General features: G+C 43.0%; 1 protein-coding gene across 1 annotated transcript; it reads right to left on the reverse strand.

The window, feature by feature from the left end:
* Positions 1–501: 501 nt before the first annotated feature.
* On the reverse strand, positions 502–23,552 carry LOC133142017 (glycine dehydrogenase (decarboxylating), mitochondrial-like). The gene is made up of 25 exons (XM_061262929.1): positions 23,153–23,552; positions 22,938–23,016; positions 21,255–21,390; positions 20,790–20,954; positions 20,385–20,462; positions 19,389–19,536; positions 14,573–14,769; positions 12,589–12,685; positions 11,583–11,688; positions 10,661–10,800; positions 10,159–10,239; positions 9,556–9,653; positions 8,876–8,960; positions 8,666–8,707; positions 8,272–8,414; positions 7,860–7,935; positions 7,235–7,360; positions 6,350–6,499; positions 5,786–5,898; positions 5,436–5,577; positions 4,794–4,905; positions 4,226–4,321; positions 2,302–2,474; positions 1,631–1,711; positions 502–1,067 (listed from the first exon to the last, which is right to left on the reverse strand). The coding sequence occupies exons 1-25, from the start codon at positions 23,438–23,440 to the stop codon at positions 927–929; spliced, it is 3,093 nt and encodes a 1,030-aa protein (XP_061118913.1). The 5' UTR covers positions 23,441–23,552; the 3' UTR covers positions 502–926.
* Positions 23,553–23,726: the final 174 nt, after the last annotated feature.

Raw genomic sequence — 23,726 nt, forward strand, 5'->3', positions numbered from 1 at the left:
TCCACCCACCAATTAGCATACCGGAGCTGGGACCGCAAGCTAGGCTAGGAGCTGGAATGTTCTGGACTGTTTTTTTAATATTTTGTTAATACATTGTCTAAATGTTGGCCCAGTATTTGTAGGAGTTTCCGCTCAGGTGCGAGTCTTGAGAACTACTGTAGGTCTTTCATCACGCGTTAGGCCCTTGTCAAAAAAATCAGAGGAACACATTTGAATTGGTTACTAGGGAGACCGCGGTTTCTGCACTGAAAACAGGAAAGTCGCGCTGGGGCAACAGGAAGTAAAATGAAGCATATGCACTGATGTTTTCTGTATCAAAGCACTAACGACACTGCCGGAGGAGCACATCATACCTTCACAGGAAAAGCACAACTCTTGGCATAGCACGGGAATCTGCCAGCAAGTAGAAGAAAATGGTGGAGCCGATAAAATTGTTAGCTGCCTTTTATAAGGGTCCCTTTGACAAGATGAGCCCCCTGGTGGATGAATTGGGAATAACGCTTTTCAATAAGCCTGGCGAGATTTTAATGTGAATTCATTGCCTCATGGCTTGCACAATTAATTGAGGGCCATAGAAAAAAAAAATACATATTGGCTGATACACGTTTTAATATCCAAGTATTATATAGCTTTTTATCAAACATTAATACATTGCTCATGATGAATAAACCTGATTCATTCAAAAAAAATGTTTTACTTTTTTCCCCTCCCAATAAACCACTGAGCTGAAACTTGAGCAATATTGCACGCGATTGTCATACAACAACAAAAAAAGATTATCCAGAAATGTGAAATCCTAAGGCAACGGTACAATATGTACGATAAGATATGCATACCACATACTGTGAAGGAAAGGTAATTTTATCACTGCTGGATTTTAACCGCTACAACTGCAAACGTACATAAAATGCATGAGCCCTGTCATGTCACGACGAGGCCCTCTTCTCTTCAAAAGGAGATTCATATGCTTCCAACGGGGGACAGGTGCACATGAGATTCTGGTCGCCGTAAACTTCGTCAATCCTGGAGATCGATGGCCAAAACTTGCTTTCTGGTTTGATGAACGGCTGCAATTTAAGAGCACGTAGCTACATTGGTTCTCATAAAAAAACAAACAAAGGGAATATAAATTCTGAAAATGATGATCAAAAACATGACAAAGCAGATGACTGCACAGACTGAAACCCAGAACAGTTATTCTTACTTCAGTCCCTGTTAGGGGGGGTTCGGGTTTTTACTCCGTAATCCTGCTTTGTGGAGCAGGCCCCATGAATTCTCCTCATCCTCGATTACTTAACCCACACTAATAATCTGATATCCAATGTCTGTAGCCTAGTGGCTAAGGTACATGACTGGGAGCCGGAAGGTTTGTGGTTCAAGCCCCGATACTGCCACGATAACATCCACACAGCAGTTGGGCCCTCGAGCAAGGCTCTTAACCCCACATTGCTCTGGGGGGATGACCCCCTGCTTAGTCTAATCAACTGTATGTTGCTTTGGATTAAACTGTCAGCTAAATAACAAATGATTATTATTTATTCAAATGTTAGCAGTGTGGCTTGGAGGGTTGTCTGGGCTGTAGTCCGCTGTGCTGAGGCAGCCGGCGGCTGTGTCTGTGGGAGGGACTCACCAGGGGAAAGGCAGCACACTCCCTGGAGTAGGGCCTGTCCCAACCAGAGGAGGCAACGCAAGCCAGGGAGTGAGGAGCCATCTGAGGAACAAGCACAAAGGCACAAAGGCTCACTTTCCCACTGCCTGTAAGGCTAACAGATAAGTGAACACAACATCCAAAATTCAGATTTTGTTAATTATCTCACACGTACACAATATTTCTAGATACTGTCAGAAAGTTCCTAACTTAAAAAAAAGCTTATTCATTGTGAAGTTAACTGAACAAGCCAACAATTAGTATTTTAAACAAAAGTTAATCACTATGGGTGTGCGGTGTCTTTTGTTTCGGATGTGAAAACAAATAACCATAGTATACAATGGTTAAAATAATTAAAAAACATTTTATATTAAAATATAATAGTCAAATATTCCATCCCACATTTTATCCTATATGCTGTACATGTTGGGTTGGATTGGCATAAATAGCAACTCCTATTTCCTACCCAAAAACGTCACAAAAAATAACCTGCATGCGAACAATAGCTTCATTCACAATAAAGCAATTTGTACTTGAATTTCCCACCCAACTGCCACTACTCTCTCCGTGAATCTGAGAATGCTCTTAATATCGTGTTATTAAAGCACAGGCTCGTGTGAGGAGGAAGCGTAGGGGTGTCTGGGGGTCTGCACCTTCAGCGGGTTGACGGACACGTCCATCCGTCCCTCCTCGATGTCGGCGATCTCCTGGCGTATCTGCACCAGGGCGTCGCAGAAGCGGTCCATCTCAGCCTTGTCCTCGGACTCCGTGGGCTCCACCATCAGGGTGCCCGCCACGGGCCACGACACGGTGGGGGCGTGGAAGCCTGGTGCAGGAGCGCGTCGCATTACATTACATTACAGCTTATCTAGCTGATGCTTTTATCCAAAGCAACTTACTGTTGATTAGACCAAGCAGGGGGACAATCTCCCCTGAAGCAATGTGGGGTTAAGGGCCTTGCTCGAGGGCCCAGCAGTTGCATGGATCTAATTGTGGCTTGAACCATCAAACTTCCGGGTCCTTAAGTCGCTAGGCTACAGGCTGCCCCAGTGCTGGTTCTATTGCACCTGCTCACCTTTTGACTCAAATCCTCATCAACTCCTTATCAGTAGCGCATACTGGGTAAGCAAAAAGTTCAACATATGACAGACAGTGTGATGGTCACCTTTCCAGACAAGCTGGCAATCTTAACGAAAATAAATCAAGAAACTAACTTTTCAAATAACAACCTACCCAACAAACTATGTATATTTTGCCCAAAATACGTAAAGACCCTACCAATCCAACAGGTTGCCCTATCATCAATGCTGTTTGAACCTGTGGCCAAATGCATCTCCACTTGCAGATGCCTACTGTAAATGCATTGAGGTGACACTATACTCAAAATCTACTAACTGCAATATCTGACTACATAAAATGTCAACGTCATTTCATTGGGACAATATTTATGCATGTAGAATCAAAGTGTACATTCAACCAGTAGATCCTTGTTAATCAAGATACCTCAAAATGAGGGAAAAATGCCTCATTAATGAATGAGGTCAGAGGAATATGGCCAGACTGGTTCAAGCTGGCACGAAGGCGACAGCAACTTAAATAACCACGTTACACGACAGTGGTATTCAGAGCATCTCTGAACACACAACATGTTGAACCTTGAAGTAGATGGGCTACACTAGCAGAAGACCAATAAATCCAAAAATAAGTCTAATAAATACCTAATGAAGTGGCCACTGAATGTATATGGTAAACATTGGTCTGTTTGGAAAGCAATCCGACCTACGACCACAGTTCTTATTCAAACAAGCTTGTAACCTAAAAGACAGACAGTTCTGGGCACAAAACCAAAAATGGAATTCTGGCTCTGTGATCTGCCAGATGGAAATTTTAAATGAGGTGCGCGTTAATTGCTCCAGCACTATCAGCATAAAAACATTCTTCCACCACCAGGAGAAGGACCCTACAAAAGAAGGTAAAAGTCCAAACAGCACTTTTTGCTGAACATACACTCAGTGAGCACTTTATTAGGTATTTATTAGACTTATTTTTAGACTTCTACTGCTGTAGCCTATCCGCATTACTGTCACCTTCCTGTCAGGTTTAACCAGTCTGGCCATTCTCCTCTGACGTGTCTTATTAACAAGGCCTTTCTGTCTGCAGAACTGCTGCTCATTGGATTTTTTTGTTTTTTTGCACCATTCTTTGCAAACTAGAGACTAATTTGCGTGAAAATCCCAGGATGTCAGCCATTTCTGAAATACTCAAAGCACCCTGTCTGCCACCAACAATCATTCAACAGTCAAAGTCACTTAGATAAAAAATTTTCCCAATTCAGTTGGTTGATGTGAACATTAACGGAAGCTCCTGACCCGTATCTACATGATTGTATGCATTGCACTGCTGCCACACAATTGGCTGATTAGATAATTGCATTAATAAGAAGGCGTGATAAAGTAAAAATGTTCCTAATAAAGTGCTCAGTGACCGTATATGTTAGTTGTACACTTATGTACTGCTAAAACAACCACAGTATATAGCAGTCAGTTGTGGTTAGTAGACACTCAAAACTGAATATACCGTAATCCTGCAGCCTCTTTGCCACATCCACAGCTTCAATATTTGCAGTCTTCTTGAAGGGTCTCATGTCGAGGATGAACTCATGAGCAACAAAACCTATACAAACAAAGTTTGGTTTCATGACAGGGAAATGCATTCCCGTCTGTTCAACTGTTTGCGGTTGAGAACGTTCGTGTTCAACATTCTGGCTCTGAGGGGGAAGTTGCAGTTACTTTTGATTAGAAAAGCAGTACATCTGTTGCTCTCAGAGAAGTACTGAACCACAGATTTGGACATTTCTTTGATTTGGTTTTCTAAAATAATTAAATAAATTAAACGCATTAGTAAGTATGCATTTTAATTACTTGCGATTAATTTTAACATTTAACTAGATGCATACATTCATTACATATGCAGCATGCCAGTGCGTCCATTTCACACGTTGACTTTGATTTGACTTTAAATCAAAATGCGTCCAATCTTTCGTTCATGAGCCAAAAAACAAATATTGAGATAAGTTAGCTGAACACTGAACATTTGCTGTCATCCTGATTCTGCTTCAGAGGAGGTCAGAAGAGGAGCGGCTCACCTCTCTCGCCTCTGAAAAGCACTTTATAGTGACCCTCCAGCCTCTTGGCCATGTAGTTAGCATTCAGAATGGCTGTTTCTGTGGCTTGCCTCAGCCCCTCTGCCCCCATCATCTGTATGTAGGCAACAAGACCAATATTAAAGCTGCACAACAATATGTAAGAAAGGAGAAAATGTCACATTTAATTCTGTCCAAGTGCCATATGGTTTAGATGCATTTCATTGGTATATAATCTCCTAAATGCTCTCCAATACTTTTGCTCACCTACAAATTGGGTGGTCTGATACAAAAGGTGATATGTTCAAACTTGTTTAACAAATCTAGATAAAAATACCAGGAAATAAAAGCTGAAATTCGGATCTGTCATCTCATGTACATCTTTTGACCTCAAACTCAATTGTCTTCAGTGTATAGCAAAAACAAAGGAATTGACCTTGCTGTTCCAATACCATTGGAGGGGACTGTATAATCTTCTGTTTGCTACATTTTAATATTTTACAGCGTGAGACTGTAAGAAATAATACCCACAATCACCGAACACTGTGTACTCAACAAATGCTTGAACTGAAACAAGTAGCAGATCTAATGTGTCTTTTCTCTAGTTTCTTTCACACCATGAAAGCGGGGAGGTTTGTGTGCTACCTTGATGTAGGCCCAGGAGATGGGCAGGATAGCACTGGAGCCCCAAGGCGCTGCACTGATGGTGCCCTGGGAGGTGGCAGAGTTGTCCGGCATCAGGGTGACAACCGGGTGGCTGGGCAGGAAAGGCACAAGGTGCTGCTTCCTGGAAAAGAAAATTCAATCGATGCCGACAATTGGCATTCACGTGAAACTCCTGACATTGTTTGTGCTCTTCTTCAACTGCTATAACTTCAAATATGTTAAACCTGTTACACTCGGCAAATAAACTTATGCAATGCTGGCATCAACTGTGATGAACTTTTGACAAATTGCTCCAAGGATAGTTTAAGTCTGAGAAAGTAGCAACTCACACGCCAATGGGCCCCATGCCTGGGCCTCCACCTCCATGGGGAATGCAGAAGGTTTTGTGCAGGTTTAAATGGGAGACGTCTGCTCCATAATCTCCTGGACGACAAAACCCTACCTGTGCAAGGGAACAAAAAAACACATAAAGGTTAGTCATTGTCATGACATGTCAGCTGTAAAAAAAGGCCCCAAATGGTGCTATGAAAAGCTGAAGTCCAACCTGTCAGTATTCAAGCTTATGTGAGATCTAATCATGAGTCGTATTCTGAGAGGAGGAAACTTAACTTTCCAAATGTAGAAGTACACTTAAGCTTTCATATTGAACTTTCATACTGAAATTATGCACCTTTATCCAAAGCGCTGTACAATTGCTTCTCATTCACCCATTCATACAAGCACTCACACACCAACAGCGATTGGTTGCCATGCCTTGCTCAGGGACACTTTGATACAACCAGGGTGGGATCGAACCGGCAACCCTCCGTCTGCCAGACAACTGCCCTTGCCTCCTGAGCTAATGTCGGCTCATTGTGACAGCCATTCCAGTTAATATCCAGTGTCGTCCTCACCTGCGCATTCATGTTGGCCCCATCCAGGTACACCTGTCCCCCATGCTGGTGGATGAGCGCACACACCTCGCTGATAGTCTCCTCGAACACGCCACTGGTTGAGGGGTAAGTGACCATTATAGCTGCCAGGTTATCCTTGTGTTTGTCCACCTGGGAACAGACAATGCAGTAAACATCTGCTTCCCCGTGGTGTGTCACACACTTCAACCAAACCATTTTTAGTTCCCTGTCACATGCTATATTTGCGGGGTTGCTGGCAGAATGAATTGAATAAATTATGTCATAATTAGACATGCATGCCATACAATTTCCAACTTTCAATAAGCAGGTCGTTCTTCACCCGTTTGCAAATCATAAAAAATCGAATTTGTCATAGCAAATACAAATAGCTGTTTTTAGGCAACAAGGAGGAAACAATAACATATTTTTCTCATGGCAAGCAGACATATTTTAAAATCTGAGTGACAAGTTTTTCCTCCCAGTTTCACCTGAGATGTGAAAATCGTTCAGAAAGATATGCATACTGTATAACTGAGCCCCAAAGACCGCTATTTTGGTTTATCTACAACGTTTCAGCATTGCCAGCTGAACTTCATTTTGTCATGTGTGTCTTACATAATTTATCAAACCATGAATTTCAGTTAACTGAGTGGAGCATGCGTTAGTTACGGTCTGCTATGGGCTTATGGATCTTCCCCCTTCCGTCTTATTGTACCATACCGTAAAGCAGAAAATAATACTGTAGGCTTGACTGAAGAGCACTTCTTAGGTGAAATGCATTACTGCATACTGCTGGAGCATTTGGAGCTGATCTGAGGAACTGAAATGAACTCAATGTTTCTATGAGTGCTCCCACACTCTCAATAGATTACTAGCAGCTCTTACCGTGGCCTTTAAGTGAGCCATGTCAATACTGCCACCCCGATCCGATTCCACCACCTGGACGTTCATCCCAGCCATCTGAGCACTAGCTGGGTTGGTCCCATGGGCTGACTTCGGGATCAGACAAACCTACAAAATATTAAGCGTCAAAGAGACAGCTGAAGGTGCAAATATATGCTGAACTGAGTTAGAAAACATTTTGAGGGTGCCAAGCACCACAGGCGTATTGGCAGCAAATTGTATTTGCTGGGTTTATTAGGGGCACAAGCACTGCAGGTATGTGCAGTGTAATTCTAATTACATTTTAATTTAAAAATGTAGACAGTTTGAGAAGTTTAGCTGAAACGCGGGGTCCAGCATGTACAGATGAAGATTAAGGAGAAAGACTGAATACTATTCCTCAGTGCAGAAATCAAAATGGAGTGTATGTGGCATTACCAATACTAAACTCCAACCAACAGCAATTACAGAGAAATGTATTGTTTACCACATTCTTAATGTAGAAGCCCACCCTCCAACATTAAATTAAATTATTTTTACATCACAAAGGATGCAAAATAATATGAGCATTGTGATGTTTTGTAATGGCTTGGCAGAATTTCAAAACACGTGTCTGCACAGTACTCACTGTTCTGTGTGCCTCCCCTTTAGAGTTCAGGTAGGTTTTTATCGCAGCGAGACCAGCATATTCACCCTGGGCCCCACTGGAGAACAAGATCACATACCGTTACTGCACTGAGGTATTCGCTATATATACTGTGTACGTGTACATAGACGTGCATAGCAACTGGAGAAAAACAGTCTGAGTGTGACAGTCACATTTGGAAGATCTCAACAATTTCTCACGCTAACTATATCAATTTGAGAAATATTACCCATGTAATTTCTCAGCAAAATTGCTTGGAAGCCAGTAGCTTTACAATAAGTATTTTTTATATAGTACCTTAGTATTTTCTTTTGTATAAGGTTTCTTGTTACTGATGACTTTTTGCAGTTGATATGTAGAAGTGATCATTCTTAGTGTTCAATGAAAAGCTGACCTGTTGGGCTGAAGGGATATACCATCATATCCTGTTATTTCACACAGATCTCTCTCTAGTTGTCGAAAAAGCTTCTGGTAACCCTCTGCCTGGTCCAGAGGTACAAAGGGGTGGATATTGGAAAACTCCCTCCATGTGATTGGCTGTTAGAAATGGAAAATATCAGGCATGAGTCAATTGTTCCAGCGGGAACAACAAATACTTAAAGACCAAAATAACACGAGAGAGACTGCACATCATTCGGGCAATTACACTCCACGCTACTAATAATATAGCACAAAAATAATGTTCTTTCTCACATTAAGCAGTGTGGTGTGTCTGGAAAAGCTCAAATTCAAATTGTATCAAACTGAAACCGGCAGTGTTCATCAATTGAGGGAAACGAACGACTCACCATAAGCTCAGCAGAACTGTTCAGTTTCATTGTGCAGGAACCCTGGGTTTGAGAAATAAATGAGCATAGATATTGAACAGACATTTTCCAAGGGGAAACACACCTCAGAATATCAAAGTAATAATGAGAATGTCTCACTGCAATATTACAATGGAGAAATGAACAGGAGCATGATTCATTTGAAATGATTGTGAACTGAGAGTCATTCACCAGTGGGATCATGCTGTGAACAAGAGAAATGTCTTTGTTTTCCAGCCGCTTCATGTAGCGAACAATGTTCGTCTCAGAGTTATAACTGCGGATGAGATTAAACAGAAGCGTTCAGACGTTACCAGCACACACAGAACACCATTCCACTTTCCCTGATGCCTGATACATTATCTTTACTTCCCAAGGGATTTTCTGGAACGTATAAAATGTTCTCAGTCTGGAAAGGTTTTTATTTAAATGTTATATTTCACAACCAAATGGTAATCTAACCAGAGGCCTTACCAAATTTCTGTAAACACTATTCATAACTTATAATATTCATATAAGTTGTGTGGGGCTGTCACTCTATTTATGTTTTATTTTCATATTTTTTATTTCCTCCTGAGTTTCAAGATTTTGCACATGAAACATTTCATAATCACTAAAAGGTTTACAGAATTTTACATAATTGAAATTCTGGTTGTACTGAGTCATTTCCCACAGATTATATTGCCAATTGATATTGAAAATGAAAAAAAATCAATTAATATGGAATGAAGAAGGACGAAAAGAAAGGGGCGAAATTGTAGATGGATTAGATTAAGTGAATTGACTGAACTGGATCAATGTGTGAACGTGATTCACCACATGTACAGAATAAGCTCCCACACTTTCCCCAGGCTGGGTCAGTTCTGGCAAACCTGTTGAACACTGGGTGTGAGAGGTATGTGGAGGTCCTCTTGAAAGAAGTTCCCAGAATGCCTTTTATACTGCTGCTCATTTTCTCAGCAATCAGTTCCTGGGAAATGACATCAAAAGAGTTTTATAAGACTTAATCAGGCCAAGAGGTACCACATACCTCCGGCCTGTAAATAAACGCCCACTGCTTTACATGTATAATAACATAAATAATAATACATTTATCGTTATTATTTATTAATACATGTTACATTACATTACATGATATTTAGCAGACGCTTTTAACCAACGCGACTTGATTAGACTAAGCAGGGGCCCACCAGAAGCAATGTGGTATTAAAGGCCTTGCTCAAGGGCCTAACAGCTAGCACCAGGTATTGAACCACCAACCTTACAGGTCCCAGTCATGTACCTAACCCACTACACTACAGACTGCCCTATAATAATAATAATAATAATAATAATAAGAATGTGATACTAATAATGATAATAATAAAAATAATAATAGTAAATACATTTTGGTCATTGGTCTACATATGCATACATTTTCCGACTAGTAATATAAAAACAAATGATAAAACGCACTCCTATATCAGCATACTTACGGCTGAGGAGTCACACCCCACCACCCACAGCAGATCGTCCAAGTCACACTCCGTCACAGTCTCATCCAGAGATATGCCCAACTGGGGAAGCCACAAATGTTATTGGCCATTCAGCCCATGTGAGGCATGTCTATACAATGTCTTGAAAGTGTTCACATAAACAACGGACCAGATTAAATATATCGGAGGCCAATATCTTAGATTAGATTACATTAGATTTAATTTATTGGCGCTGCCTTCTAAGGCAATGAAATGCATCCTCTGCATTTGACCGCTCCTAGTTACCGAGGAGCAGTGGGCAGCCATAGTGCAGCGCCCGGGGACCAACTCCAGTTCTGAGGCCAGTGGTCAAGAGCAACGGCAGGAGCACACCAAGGGGCAATCGAGGCTCTCCAATGAACCTAACCCGCCCGTCTATGGACTGAACGAGTACATTCAGTAGTTTGCATCTTCATCATTGTGTTTGTGAGAAACTCCCATCAGCATCGGCGCAGAGGCTCACCGTGTCTTCGCTGTAGACCCGCAGGTTGATCTGCCTCTGCTTTGCTCTCTCCAGGACGTCCCGGGCCGTGGTGCCGCAGTGGATCTTGAGAGTGTCGAAGAACGCCTCGTTCTGCAGGGTGTGCCCTGCTCGCTTCAGGCCTGTGGGAGCAGAGGGGAAAACGATGACCACAAACAATGCAACACAATCCGTCTTCCTGACATATGACCTTCTGGTAAAACCCAGTCCCTGGCGTTGACTGATTGTGTCCTGATCACTTTTCTTTCACAATGCTCATGTTGCTAAACTATCTATCTAAGTTATTTCCTCCTTATGTATAGTTTTATTATGAAGGGAATCGGGATAGTCATCATCGATAAAACTTAAACAGTTGAGAGCAGAGTTCCAATGTCCAAATATTACTGAACTATTGCAGGGTACCTACTCAGTGCTTTGGCCTATCCGGAGAGATGCTCTTCTGCATACCACTGTTGTAATGTGTGGTATTTGCGTTACTGTCACCTTGCTGTCGGCTTTGGCCAGTTTGGCCATTCTCCTTTGACGTCTCTCATTAACAAAGCCTTTCTGTCTGCAAAACTTGGATTTTTTTGTTTTGCACTATTCTTTGCAAACTCTAGAGCCTAGTGTGCGTGAAAATCCCAGGAGATCAGCAGTTTCTGAGATACTCAAATCACCCTGTCTGCCACCAACAATCATTCCACGGTCAAAGTCACTTAGAGCGCATTCTTTATCCATTCTGATGGTTGATGTGAACATTAACTGAAGCTCCTGACGAGTATCTTCATGACTGTATGCATTGTATTGCTGCCACACAATTGGCTGATTAGATAATCACATGAATAAGTAGGTGTAATGAAGTAAAAATGTTCCTAATAAAGTGCTTGGTGAGTGTATATTAGCTGAATGGGAGGTGTAGACGTACCTTCAGCCAAGATCAGGGTCGCGCTGTGTGTCCTATTAGCAATGTGCCTGAGACCTTCGGGACCGTGGTATGCGCCAAACATGGCAGCCATATTTGCAAGAAGAGCCTGCCGTACACACCAGAATGTGTGACATTAAGGGAAAAAAGCATTATTGCAAATAGAAAACAGGTGTTGTTTAAATATATCACACTCAAATACGGTGACATCCTTTTTTCTGCCAAAATGCGGAGGAGGAGGCCTCAATTCTGTGATAAACAGTGCATTGTTTTGAAGGTTAGGGTTAGAGTTAAGTGTTACTTTATTTGTCATGAGATTTAAAACATGAGATTTATCTTCCTGGTGTAGTAGCACAGATTATCAAACAACAACAGCAATGTTCACAACAGCAGCTGCAGCCACAACAACAAACATTTCATAGGAACAACGGTGGCAACAACAACAACAACAACAACAAATTCCATGGCAGTGACATATGTATGTACGTCACCATATCATGTGCAGAGCACACAACATCACACATGATATCAAAGAGTATATCCTGTCAGGTCTGGTTGTGATAATTAACGGGTTCAAGGGGCAGGTTTGGTCTGATTTGATGCTGTCTAATTTTGACAGTGTTTTTAGTGTAGACTTGGTAAGCCCTGAACACTGATACTAATTATTTTATGTGTTTGTTATGTAATCCTTTCAATTTATTTGGTCCTGTTGACAGATAGACAGAACCAGACAATGGGCTGGAGGACATTTGATAAACGTAACATAACTTGTTTGTCCACAATGAATCACCGGCACTTTCTGAGAAAGTAATGTAGTTCAATCAGATGCTGAAGTAAAACAGCACACACACACACACGCATGCACACACACATGTGCACACACGCACACACACACACACACACACACACACACACAAGCACACCCATGCACACACACACACGCACACACATACGTGCACACACGCACACACACACACACACACACACACACACACACACACACCCATACTTGAGCAGTGCAGATGTTGCTGGTGGCTTTGTCTCTGCGTATGTGCTGCTCTCTAGTCTGCAGGGCCAGGCGATAGACCTCCTTCCCCGTGGCATCTCTGCACAGAGAAAACGCAAAGAGGCCTTGAAACGTCACTAATGTAAGGAATTCTGCAGACACAAGAAGTAACAAGCTCCCCTGTCCTCAGGCCGGCTGCGAACCACAGACACATTTTAACAGCACACATTGTTTCAGATCACACATTTTTAATGCGATAAATAAATCTTCTCTTTCAGGCTATGGTGATGTACCATTCAAGGTAACTGATATCAAATGTCCCTTCTGCTTTACATTGCCTCATCTGCACTGCCTCTGCTTGAGTACAGCATGTACCAGGGTTCATGCCAGAATGCTCGAGGAATGGGCGGGGGGGGGGGGGGGGGGGGGTTTTCCATGTTCACTTCACCTAAATCTAATTTCCAACATTCTGGGGCATTAAAAGCAACATCAAAGGGCCTTCTGACAATAAGGGTTGAAGCCAGTGATCAACGTGATCTTACATTTTATTTTCATTGAATAGATAATAGAAGGACTACAATAAATATATTTACTGTACAAAAAACAACAGAAAACTACATATTAACTGAAACTGAAATCTCTCCCTTCAATGGTTATGACATATTTTCTAAACGTAAAAAAATGTAGCTGTCCAGACAGGTACCCAGTAAGAGGTGTAGAGGTACTAACTTGGTTTTGAGCTTCAGTACAGTAGAAAAACACTAAATGTGATATAAAGATATATAATCATTTTTCATTTATTATGAAATGTAAACGGTGGCTAACTGGCCATAATATCTTGCTCAACAAAATTAGGCACATTAACACCAAGTCATCTAAGAATTTTGAATTTCAGTTCTGCACAATAAAAGTGCCTAAAGCATGACTGTAATTGCTCTGTTCATATCGTGTACGCAACCGCAAGTCCCGTGCTGACAGAAAGAAGATTTCTGTCCAGCAATGAGGAAGTACACAGTGATACTTTAATTAGACACTTGAATCTACACTCAGTGAGCAATTTATTTGGTAGACCTGTACACCATCTTGTTAATGCAAATACTGAATCAGCCAATCATGTGACAGCAGCTAAATGCAAAAAAGCATGCAGATGTGGTCAAGAGGTTCAGCTGTTGTTCAGACCAAATGTCAGAATGGGGAAGAAATGTGATCTAAGTGACTTTACATTATATGTAATTTGGCTGACACTTTTATCCAAAGCGACTTACAGTTGATTATACTAAACAAGAGACAATCCTCCCCTGGAGCAATGCAGGGTTAGGGGCCTTGCTCAAGGGCCCAACGGCTCTGCGGATCTTATTGTGGCTACAATTACTTGTAGATAGTCAAACCACCGACCTTGCGGGTCCCAGTCATGTACCTTAACCACTACGCTACAGGCCCCCCTACCGTGGAGTGATTGTTAGCGCGAGACAGAAATTGAAATTGCCGATCCCCTGGGAATTTCAGGCACAACAGTCTTTAGAGTTTACAGAGAATGGTGTGAGAAACAAATAACATCCAGTGAGCAGCAGTTCTGCCGGCAAAAATGCGTTGTTAATGAGAGAGGTCAGAGCAGAAGGGCCAGACTGGTCAAATGCTGACCGGAAGGTGATAGTAACGCATATAACCACACATTACAACAGTGGTATGCAGAAGAGCATCTCTGAACCAAATTGCATAAAAAATGAGACAAATAAATACCTAATAAAGTGCTCACTGAGTGTATGTCTCTCCCCTGATTGCATGTAGATACAGAGGCAACAACATACAGGTGACACGGGCTGCTATTTTCATACAGTTGTGCAAGTGAGGGACCAGAGTGTCGCACCACCTCTGTTACATTCGTTGGGGAGGACCTTGTGTAATATGTGTGTGTAGACCAGTTAGTTATACAGCCTGATCAAGGTTAATCTCTAAAAGACAATGCCACAGATCTGTGAAAGCTCACCTGGTGACTCCGACCATCCTTCCTGGCATCATCCTGACCAGCTGCTCTTTTACAGAGAAAAAGGCAGCGTGAGGCCCACCATAGCAGAGAGGAACCCCAAACCTCTGGGAGCTGCCCAGAGCGATGTCGACTCCGAACTCGCCTGGAGGCCTCAGCAGGCACAGGGCCAGCAGGTCAGTGGCACAGCACGCCAGAGCCTAAAGGGCGACACCATGGCTTCGCTTAAATCCTTCACAAGTGGATGTATGGGGAAAAGTGGATGTATGGGGAACGATACTTCCGGTATACAGCTCCCTTTTAAATATAGAGCTGAAAGCTAAATATAAGCAAACTACGAAACGTTGAAGTCTGGACTCAAGGTATGCTTTTCATGCTTCATGCTTTGGGAACCATTACATTTACATTACATTACATTACATTACGTGGCATTTAGCAGACGCTCTTATCCAGAGCGACGTACAACAAAGTGCAAATCAAACACACGAACAAGTGCAAAAGTGGACCTGAGAGGACAGTACTGTTCCAAGTCCTAGTGTAAACATACAGAAATTCAGAACCCTTGAAGAGTACAATCAACTTTCAAACTAGCATACCACAGTTGGCAGCTAGAAGACAACAATACAACAGCCAATAAAAACAACAATACCTATACAAGTAACGATATCTATACATAAGTGCCATTACGGTCGAAGGCTAATCACGGTGATTGTGAGTTGGGGAGGGAAAGGTGTAGCCTGAAGAGATGGGTCTTCAGTCTGCGCTTGAAGGAGGTCAGAGACTCTGCCGTTCTGACATCCACCGGGAGGTCATTCCACCACCGTGGGACCAGGACAGACAGCAGTCGTGAGCGTGAAGTGCAGGTGTGGCGAGGGGGAGGCGCCAGACGGCACGAAGTGGCAGAACGGAGGGGTCTTGTTGGTGTATAGGTCTTTATAAGGGATTGAATATATACAGGGGCTGATCCTTTAACTGCCTGGTATGCGAGCGCCAAAGTTTTAAATTTGATGCGAGCCATAACAGGCAGCCAGTGGAGGTTGCTGAGCAGGGGGGTGACATGTGAATGTCTGGGAACATTGAATACCAGACAGGCTGCAGCATTCTGGATGAGTTGTAGGGGTCTGATGGCAGATGCTGGAAGGCCAGCCAGCAGAGAATTGCAATAGTCCAAGTGGGACAGGACCATTGCTTGAACAAGGAGCTGAGTGGAGTAGGTGGTGAGAAAGGGTTGGATTCTCGGGATGTTGTACAGGAAGAACCTGCACGCCCGGGTCACCGTAGCAATCTTCTTGGAGAAGGATAGCCTGTTGTCCATCACCACTCCAAGGTTTCTTGCACTAGAGGATGAGGTCACTGTGGTATCCCCTAGTGAGATGGAGAAATCAGAGAAGGGAGAGGTTAAAGCAGGGATGAAGATCACCTCCGTTTTACCTGGGTTGAGCTTTAGATGGTGGTTGCCCATCCAGCTCTGGATGTCTCTCAGGCAGGCGGAGATATGGGTAGACACCTGTGTGTCTGATGGAGGGAAGGAGAGAAAGAGTTGGGTGTCATCGGCATAACAATGATAGGAGATGCCATGAGCTGAGATAACGGGGCCATGGGATCTTGTGTAGATGGAGAAGAGGAGGGGTCCGAGGACTGAGCCCTGGGGGACTCCTGTAACAAGGGGGCGAGGGGTTGACACTCCTCCAGCCCAGGACACCTGGGAGGACTGGCCAGAGAGATAAGATTGGATCCACTCTAAGGCTGTGCCACAGATCCCTGTAGATGCCAGGGAGGCCAAGAGGATGGAGTGGTTGACCGTGTCGAACACCGCAAAGAGGTCAAGAAGGATCAGGACAGAGGAGAGAGAGGTTGCTCGTGCAGCCTGAAGGGACTCGTTGACAGAGAGGAGTGCAGTCTCAGTTGAGTGGCCAGGTCTGAAGCCGGACTGGTGGGGGTCCAGCAGGTTATTCTGAGAGAGGAAGGAAGAGAGTTGGTTGGAGGCGGCTCGTTCAATGGATTTGGATAGAAAAGGAAGGAGAGATACCGGACGGTAGTTTTGAATGCAGGAGGGGTCAAGAGTGGGTTTCTTCAGGAGCGGGGTGATGTAAGCCCTCTTGAATGATGAGGGAAAGCAGCCAGAGGACAGAGAGGAGTTAACAAGGGAGGTGACAAACGGGAGGATGTCAGGCGTGATTGCCTGAAAGAGGTTTGAGGGGATGGGGTCCAGGGCACAAGTAGTAGGGCGGTGGGAGAGCAGGAGGTGAGACACATCAGCATCTGTAAGGGGACAGAAAGAGGAGAAACAGGGGGCAGACACAGAAATGGAGGCAGGCATAGAAGTGGTGGTGGTCGCGAAGGTGCTGCGGATATCTGCAACCTTCCCATCAAAAAATACCGCAAAGTCATCAGCAGTGAGCGAGGACTGAGATGGTGGGGGAGGTGTGCTGAGGAGAGAGGAGAAAATGGAGAACAGTTGACGAGGGTTAGAAGTGGAATTCTGGATTTTTGTTTGGAAGTAATTTCTTTTGGCAGTGGTGATAGCGGAGGAGAATTCCGCCAGGAGAGACTGGTAAGAAGACAGGTCCGATGAGTCTTTTGATTTCCTCCACTTTCTCTCAGCTGCACGTAGGCTGGGCCTGGAGGAACGTAGAAGGTCAGAAACCCATGGGCTGGGAGGGGAGGATCGAGCAGGCCTGGAGACAAGAGGACAGAGAGGACTGAGGGCTGAGGAGAGAGAAGAAAGCAGCACGGAAGATGCGGAATCAGTGGGTAGTTTGGAGAAGGATTCAAGAGGAGGGAGGGAAGCGGTGACTCTGGGGGCAAGGGAGGAGGGTGATAGAGAGCGGAGGTTCCATCGGACAGAAACAGTGGGGGTGAGAGAAGGGGAGGGAGGCAGAGGGGCTAGGGGGATGGAGAAGGAAATTAAGTGGTGATCGGACTTGTGTAAAGGGGTAACAGTGGGGTTAGAAGAGGAGCAGTTCCTCAGAAAGATCAGGTTGAGAAGGTTTCCAGCCTTGTGAGTTGGGGGAGAGTGCTGCAGAGAGAGGTCAAAGGAGTGAAGTAGTGGTAAGAAGGCAACAGACTGGGAGGCTTCCAGGTGGATGTTGAAATCTCCCAGGAGGATAAGTGGGGTTCCATCCTCAGGGAATGAGCTGAGTAGAGTGTCAAGCTCATCAAGGAAACTTCCCGGAGGACGATAAACAACGACAACATAAAGTTTAACAGGGTGAGTAATTGAGACAGCGTGGCATTCAATGGTGGATAGGGATAGGTCAGTGAGGGAAATCGCAGAGAATTTCCACGAAGGGGAGATCAGCAAGCCAGAGCCACCCCCACAGCCAGAGGATGAGAGGGCAGCGGAGGTGGCAGTGACAACAAATCTAGAACAGCTGATAGACTAACAAGGTTTCCTTATTACCTACTGCTCACACGCAAAAAACACAGAAACAATACTTAAGTTCCCTGGAGGTCTTCAAGTACACACGGCTAGTGAAAAAAAAGGACTTCTCTGCCGAATTGCAAACAATTCCACTGTTATATAGCGTCGCTCTGAGCACGCCTATATAAACTGCTAATTACTAATGCAAACTAGCGATCTAAAAATGATCATAACAATTGCAGCGTCCAAAGTATCTAACTGATTCTGATCACCTAATCAGAATAACAGAACCGAGCGAAACTGCCGGCGGCTGGTGAAAAACACACGAGATTGGCTAACTAATAACAGAAAATGCAACACACCTGGTCTAACTAACGCAGTAATTTGACAACAAATCTACAACTGCTGATAGACTAACAAGGTTTCCTTATTACCTAATCAAATCAAACCAGTTGGTGCAAGTTGGTGAAGTTATGGCTGCTAAAATTCCATGCCTACGTTTGAACTTAGGTTATACTGGTGCAACCGGCTGCTGGAGTACAGCGAGAAAAACATGTGATATCATGTTAGAGCCCTATGACTGAAGCTTTGAATGTAAAAAGACAAGCACTATTGCAAGAGCAATGCTCAGTATGAATTTCTAACTGACAGTATACACCCTTGCAGTAACTTTTACAGTGAACAAATGTGCACTCAAAAAAAATGAGTTGAGTGGCATCAAATTTATATTATTTAGTTAAACTAGCAGTTTAGAACCGGTTGACATGACTTTGTCATGTAAGTGCAACATTTTCTTTTTCTAAGTATGAGTGAGCGGCTGTGGAAACAAATATAGCAAGCACAATGATGCAAGAGGACAGACTAATGACTAATGACTGCTGACCGCACATGGATAAACACGCAAACACACCCTCCTGTGACCAGCCAATCCAGTGAATCAGCAAACCTTAAAATAAGCCCACCCCAGGCCACGCCAGGGCTCTATAAAAATAAGAGGAGCATGAGGTTGCAGCCCGCTCTTCGGCCGGGGGGGTACTGGTGGAACTGGACAGAGAGTCAGGCACCCTGAAAATGAGCCAAAAATTAGATGTCGCCTAAACTAGGTCACCGTGGTCTGCTCAACAAAGCACCCCGTGGATTAGCTCAGCCGAATGCCACTGTAAGGAGAAGCCTGGGAGAGAATTAAAGGCCCAGAACGCTTGAAGCCACAAGAAATCCGATTCAGAGCCAGAGGAGAGAAAGAAGGATTTAACCACCTGAACTGAGTAGAAAAACGTACATCATAAACTGATACACGGCTGGTCATAAAATGAACCTTTCTTGCCGCTGCCCATATAAGTAGCTGTTGTTACCCCCCATGAGTGAACAGGGCTTTATTGTGTCACTTGAACAGGTCCAATAGATGAGCTCATTCAGAGACATTGAAAATATTTTTGGTTGTTAACTGTGTCTCACCCCAGCTTTGTGGGCACGGTCCACCAGTCCCGTGAAGTCGTGTATTCCGCCCTCTGTGTCTGGGTATTGGAAGAGTACCCCACTCACATCCTTCTTACTGAAATCCATCTCATCTGGCAACTTCAGCTCAGTCTTCACACCAATGTACCTGCCAAAAAAACACCCCAGCAATGCCTCAACGGAGTGTCACCACTGTGAGAGCATCATACCATCCTGAATTCTAAATATGACAGCTTGCTTAAGGCAGTCTCAACGATTAACTCAACGATTGCAATAAACCGATTAGAAATCAGCATCAATAGAAATAAGCCCATAAATAGCCAAATTATGTTCTTTGCAACAAAATATTTGCAAGTGATACTGTAGCTGAGCTAATAGCATTGTCAAAATAATACATTCATTACCACTTGAAAACACTCCTGAATAAAAGTCCTGTGTTTGAATAATCTGTCATTTTGACGGTTGGACGTGGTCTGGGAACTGATATTAGCTTCATCAATTTAAAAAAAAATTTTTTATTCAAGGTCAGAGGGATATACAACTCCCTCGGAATTGTATTTAGAATGTACAGATTGTAACAGATATGGGAGAGAGTACAGTAACATCCTCATAACGATCATAGACAGAGGTAGGGACAAGAAGGAATGCCTAAAATTCCACTGGTAATAACAGTGTCATATTACATCATATATAATAGTACGTAGTAGAATATATGGTTCTTGGGATTTGGAGACATGTGTACTACAACAGGTACTACAAGTTACAACAATGAGAACAGTCAGAGAGAGATAATTAACATCAAGTACACTCATGCTGCAAAAATATAACTTAATTGATCAGTGCCAAGTTCTCCCACATTGCTTTCAACATGGGTGTGGTTGGCGTAGCAGTGAGCTTTCAGTGCCATGTTTCTATTCAATATTAAAGCTTGTGTAAAAGCGTGAATGTTAAATCAAACCAAAAGTGGGCTTGGTGCCGTCCAGGGTCCAGACATACCTGGCTCTCGTCTCCACGACAGCGATCGTCTGCGGGTGACAGCGAGGGTCAATATAGAAGGTCCTTCTCTTGTTTTTTCTGGGTACAGACAAACAAAAAATTAATAAGAAGATATAATTTATTGAACCATGTCGGGTAATTTGTCCTCTGCATTTTACCCATCCTAGTTACTTAGGAGCAGTGGACAGCCACTGTGCAGCACCCAGGGAGCAATGTGGGGTTAAGGGCCTTGCTCAAGGGCCCACCAGCTGTGTGGATCTTATCATGGCTACACCAAGTTTTGAATCACCAACCTTATGGATCCCAGGCACATACCTTAGCCACTACACCACAGGCTGCCCCCCACGCCATACATCACTAGGAATATATTAAAACGAGACCCCATCTGACCCTCCTGGAGCTCACCTGTGGCACAGCTGCATAGCCTCAGCGGCAGCAGTGCCTTCATCCAGAAGAGAGGCGTTGGCCATCGCCAGGCCCGTCAGGTCGCACACCATGGTTTGATAGTTCAGCAGACTCTCCAGACGTCCCTGGGCCACCTCCGGCTGGTACGGTGTGTACTGGGTCACCCTGAGGGGAACGGAAGGGAGATTAATATTGCGCTTTGTCAAATGTCAATTTCCAGGATATCAATTTTGATCTGAACACAACTGTGAAGCAGATGGCGGACTTGTGATATGAAATAGTTATTTAATCTAAGCTTAGGTTTTGAAGTTGAAGGGCCAGTGTCACAGGCACAGGTGGAGTCTAGTCCTAGAGTAAGGAGGCCTGCAAATAGCATGGATTTAAGCAACTGCATTGCTATAATATAGTATGTGACACCCTGTTAATGAGTTACAAGCATGTATTATTTAAGAGTGACATACAGACCATCCTGAGTTCTCCAGCAGGTTCCTCTGTATAACTGCTGGCACAGAGCAGTTGTAATAGCCCATTCCAATGTAGGTCCTCCACACCTTGTTCTGGCTGGCAATGCTTTGCAGTACATGCAGAATTTCATTCTCACCTGGCAGACCAAAGGAGCAAACCTCATCAATAATATTTTACAGTGTTCATTTAGCATATTCTCTAACCGCACTGAGCCTCAGTTTCACTGTCTATCATATCACCATGAGTCTAAAATAGATCAAATGTGTCCACATTATTGACAATCATCTGCAAAACTGACTCCTCAATTACTGTACCCAATCTCTCCATTTTATTTAGTAGTTTTATTTAGTTTAGTTTATATAAAGGACAAAATATAAAGACAAAAATAAATACCATTGGGCACTAAGGATTAAGTCTAAAAACTACCAAAACTAAAAAACACTATTCAGCTTGGCTCAACCAAAAGCAAGTCAATGTGCAATCACAATCAATACACAAGGGAAATCAAATCACTGGTTTTCAAAACTGCCATTGCTAATACATGGGACAAAATGTCTTCAGTCCCATAACACCCCTCCCATAACTTTTTCCTCTCCTTTTGGAGGCGTCATGCTGTTTCCTGTTTTGGAAAGAAGATGTTTCCGTGTTGTGCCATTGCATTTTAAATACCTGTGTGTCCTTGTTTCTGTGCCTGTTATCAATTAATGTTCAATATATAAATACATTTTATGCACCTGCTTGGCATATTTAAATGCCCCCCCATTTTTATTCTTTCACGATTAACCAACTATATTTGATAGACCATAGTACTTTAATAGATACAACAAGCAATTAACAGTTTAATGAAGCACAAACTCCACCATTCATACCACCAAATAATATTTTGAAGAGTCTGCATACTTGTGATAAGCATATTTCAAAAACAGGCACTGAAATCCTCCAAGTTGTCATATAATTAAATCCAAACAAAAATATTGATACTAAACACAAACTGTGAAGACAATCCTTAGAAATGAACAAATGAAAGCAGCCCATTTGGGGAACTAGGCAGATAAGGATATCCAGGCATTAAATGAAAGCCTGGATGCTGACAAAGGAATTAATTACTAAAGATGAGACTGGATAAGCTTGCCATGGGTACATTGTTTCAGGTCAGTTCTATGTAATTCGCACCCTGTTACCCAAAATACCCCTTGTGTCCTGAAATTGTCAATCAGGACACAAGCGTATTTTGGCTTCAATCTCAAAATAATAATAATAATAATAATAATAATAATAATAATAATAATAATAATAATAGGCTGGTCTGGTGACAGTGAGTGGCAGACATGCTTTAAGCAAATACCAGCCCCCAGCTGGACTACTATGTATGTAGGCCGACCCATGACACATTTATATATTATATTTATACACTCACTGATCACTTTATTCGAATGAGTTAAATATCTAATGAAGTGCACATTGAGAGTAGCCTATATTTAAATAATTTAGCAAACGGTCTTATCCAGAGTCTTCCTGTTTTGAATCTCAAAATTCTGGCCTGTTTTATTGTATGAATAGCCTATTAAAAATAGAAATAAATAAAGAAATGGGTCAGTAATTTAAATAGCCTAAAAGGGATGGCTACGCTATTAAAGCACACACAACAAGGCGCCAAAATGTAATGAAAAGGAGAGTACTTACAAACCGGATCATCCATTTTCAAGCTTCTTTGTAAACGGATAGAGGACGGGACAGTTTTTGCAATAAGTTCCTCAACAGTCTGGAAACAACACCATGAAGCCCACAAAATACATTATTATACACATCTGGAAGCCATAACCTCTACTATATGATAGTCAAAAAAATACATTAAATGCGTCTTAAGCGCAAAACTGGAGCGTATTTATTTATCTCACCTCAAGTCCGAGAGCGTAGAGCATCTCCCCTTTCTCTTTGGCATTGGGTCCAATGTGCCGTTGGACGAATTCATCATGTCTAGGTAATATTCTGTCGATCTGTCTCGAAGAGGCAAACACGGCAGAACTTCTCAATTCCCGAATCGAAACATTTAGATGTTTACAAGAAAGTCGTTGAGTTTGTAGTTGTCCTGTCAAAGTTCTACTTTGAAAGCATATATTTCTCCAAGGAGCACGAATGTTAGTTGACTTGTATATGAAACCGAAGGATGTAGCACATCTATGCATTTTTATTTTATCTGTTAAAGCTACAGAGATCTTGTTTCACTGAACATATAGTCCGATCATATTGCGAGATGACTAAAACTCTACACAAAATACACCTCCTAAAATGGCTTAAAAACACCTCCTAGTTTCAAGAACCAGCCAATCGATTGAAGGGACAGAGACAAGCCCCTGTCATCACCGGCTTGGAGGTTGTGTGCGCGGAAACACCATCTGCGAGAACTTACGTACTGTATCCCTTTACATAATCAGAGGTCAGAGCTAGGTAAGTAGCTACTAGTTCGTTGCT

This window comes from Conger conger, chromosome 12 (assembly GCF_963514075.1).
Source record: "Conger conger chromosome 12, fConCon1.1, whole genome shotgun sequence".
NCBI lineage: Eukaryota > Metazoa > Chordata > Actinopteri > Anguilliformes > Congridae > Conger > Conger conger.

What these genes read in the sequence shown, in the direction of transcription:
- LOC133142017 (XM_061262929.1), bottom strand. Translation starts at nt 23,440, where the DNA reads ATGCATAGATGTGCTACATCCTTCGGTTTCATATACAAGTCAACTAAC. An exon ending in GCTATGCAGCTGTGCCACAG is followed by an intron (nt 20,463 to 20,789) that starts GTGAGCTCCAGG and finishes GTCTGTACCCAG; the next exon opens with AAAAAACAAGAGAAGGACCT. An exon ending in ACCGTGCCCACAAAGCTGGG is followed by an intron (nt 14,770 to 19,388) that starts GTGAGACACAGT and finishes GTCGCCCTTTAG; the next exon opens with GCTCTGGCGTGCTGTGCCAC.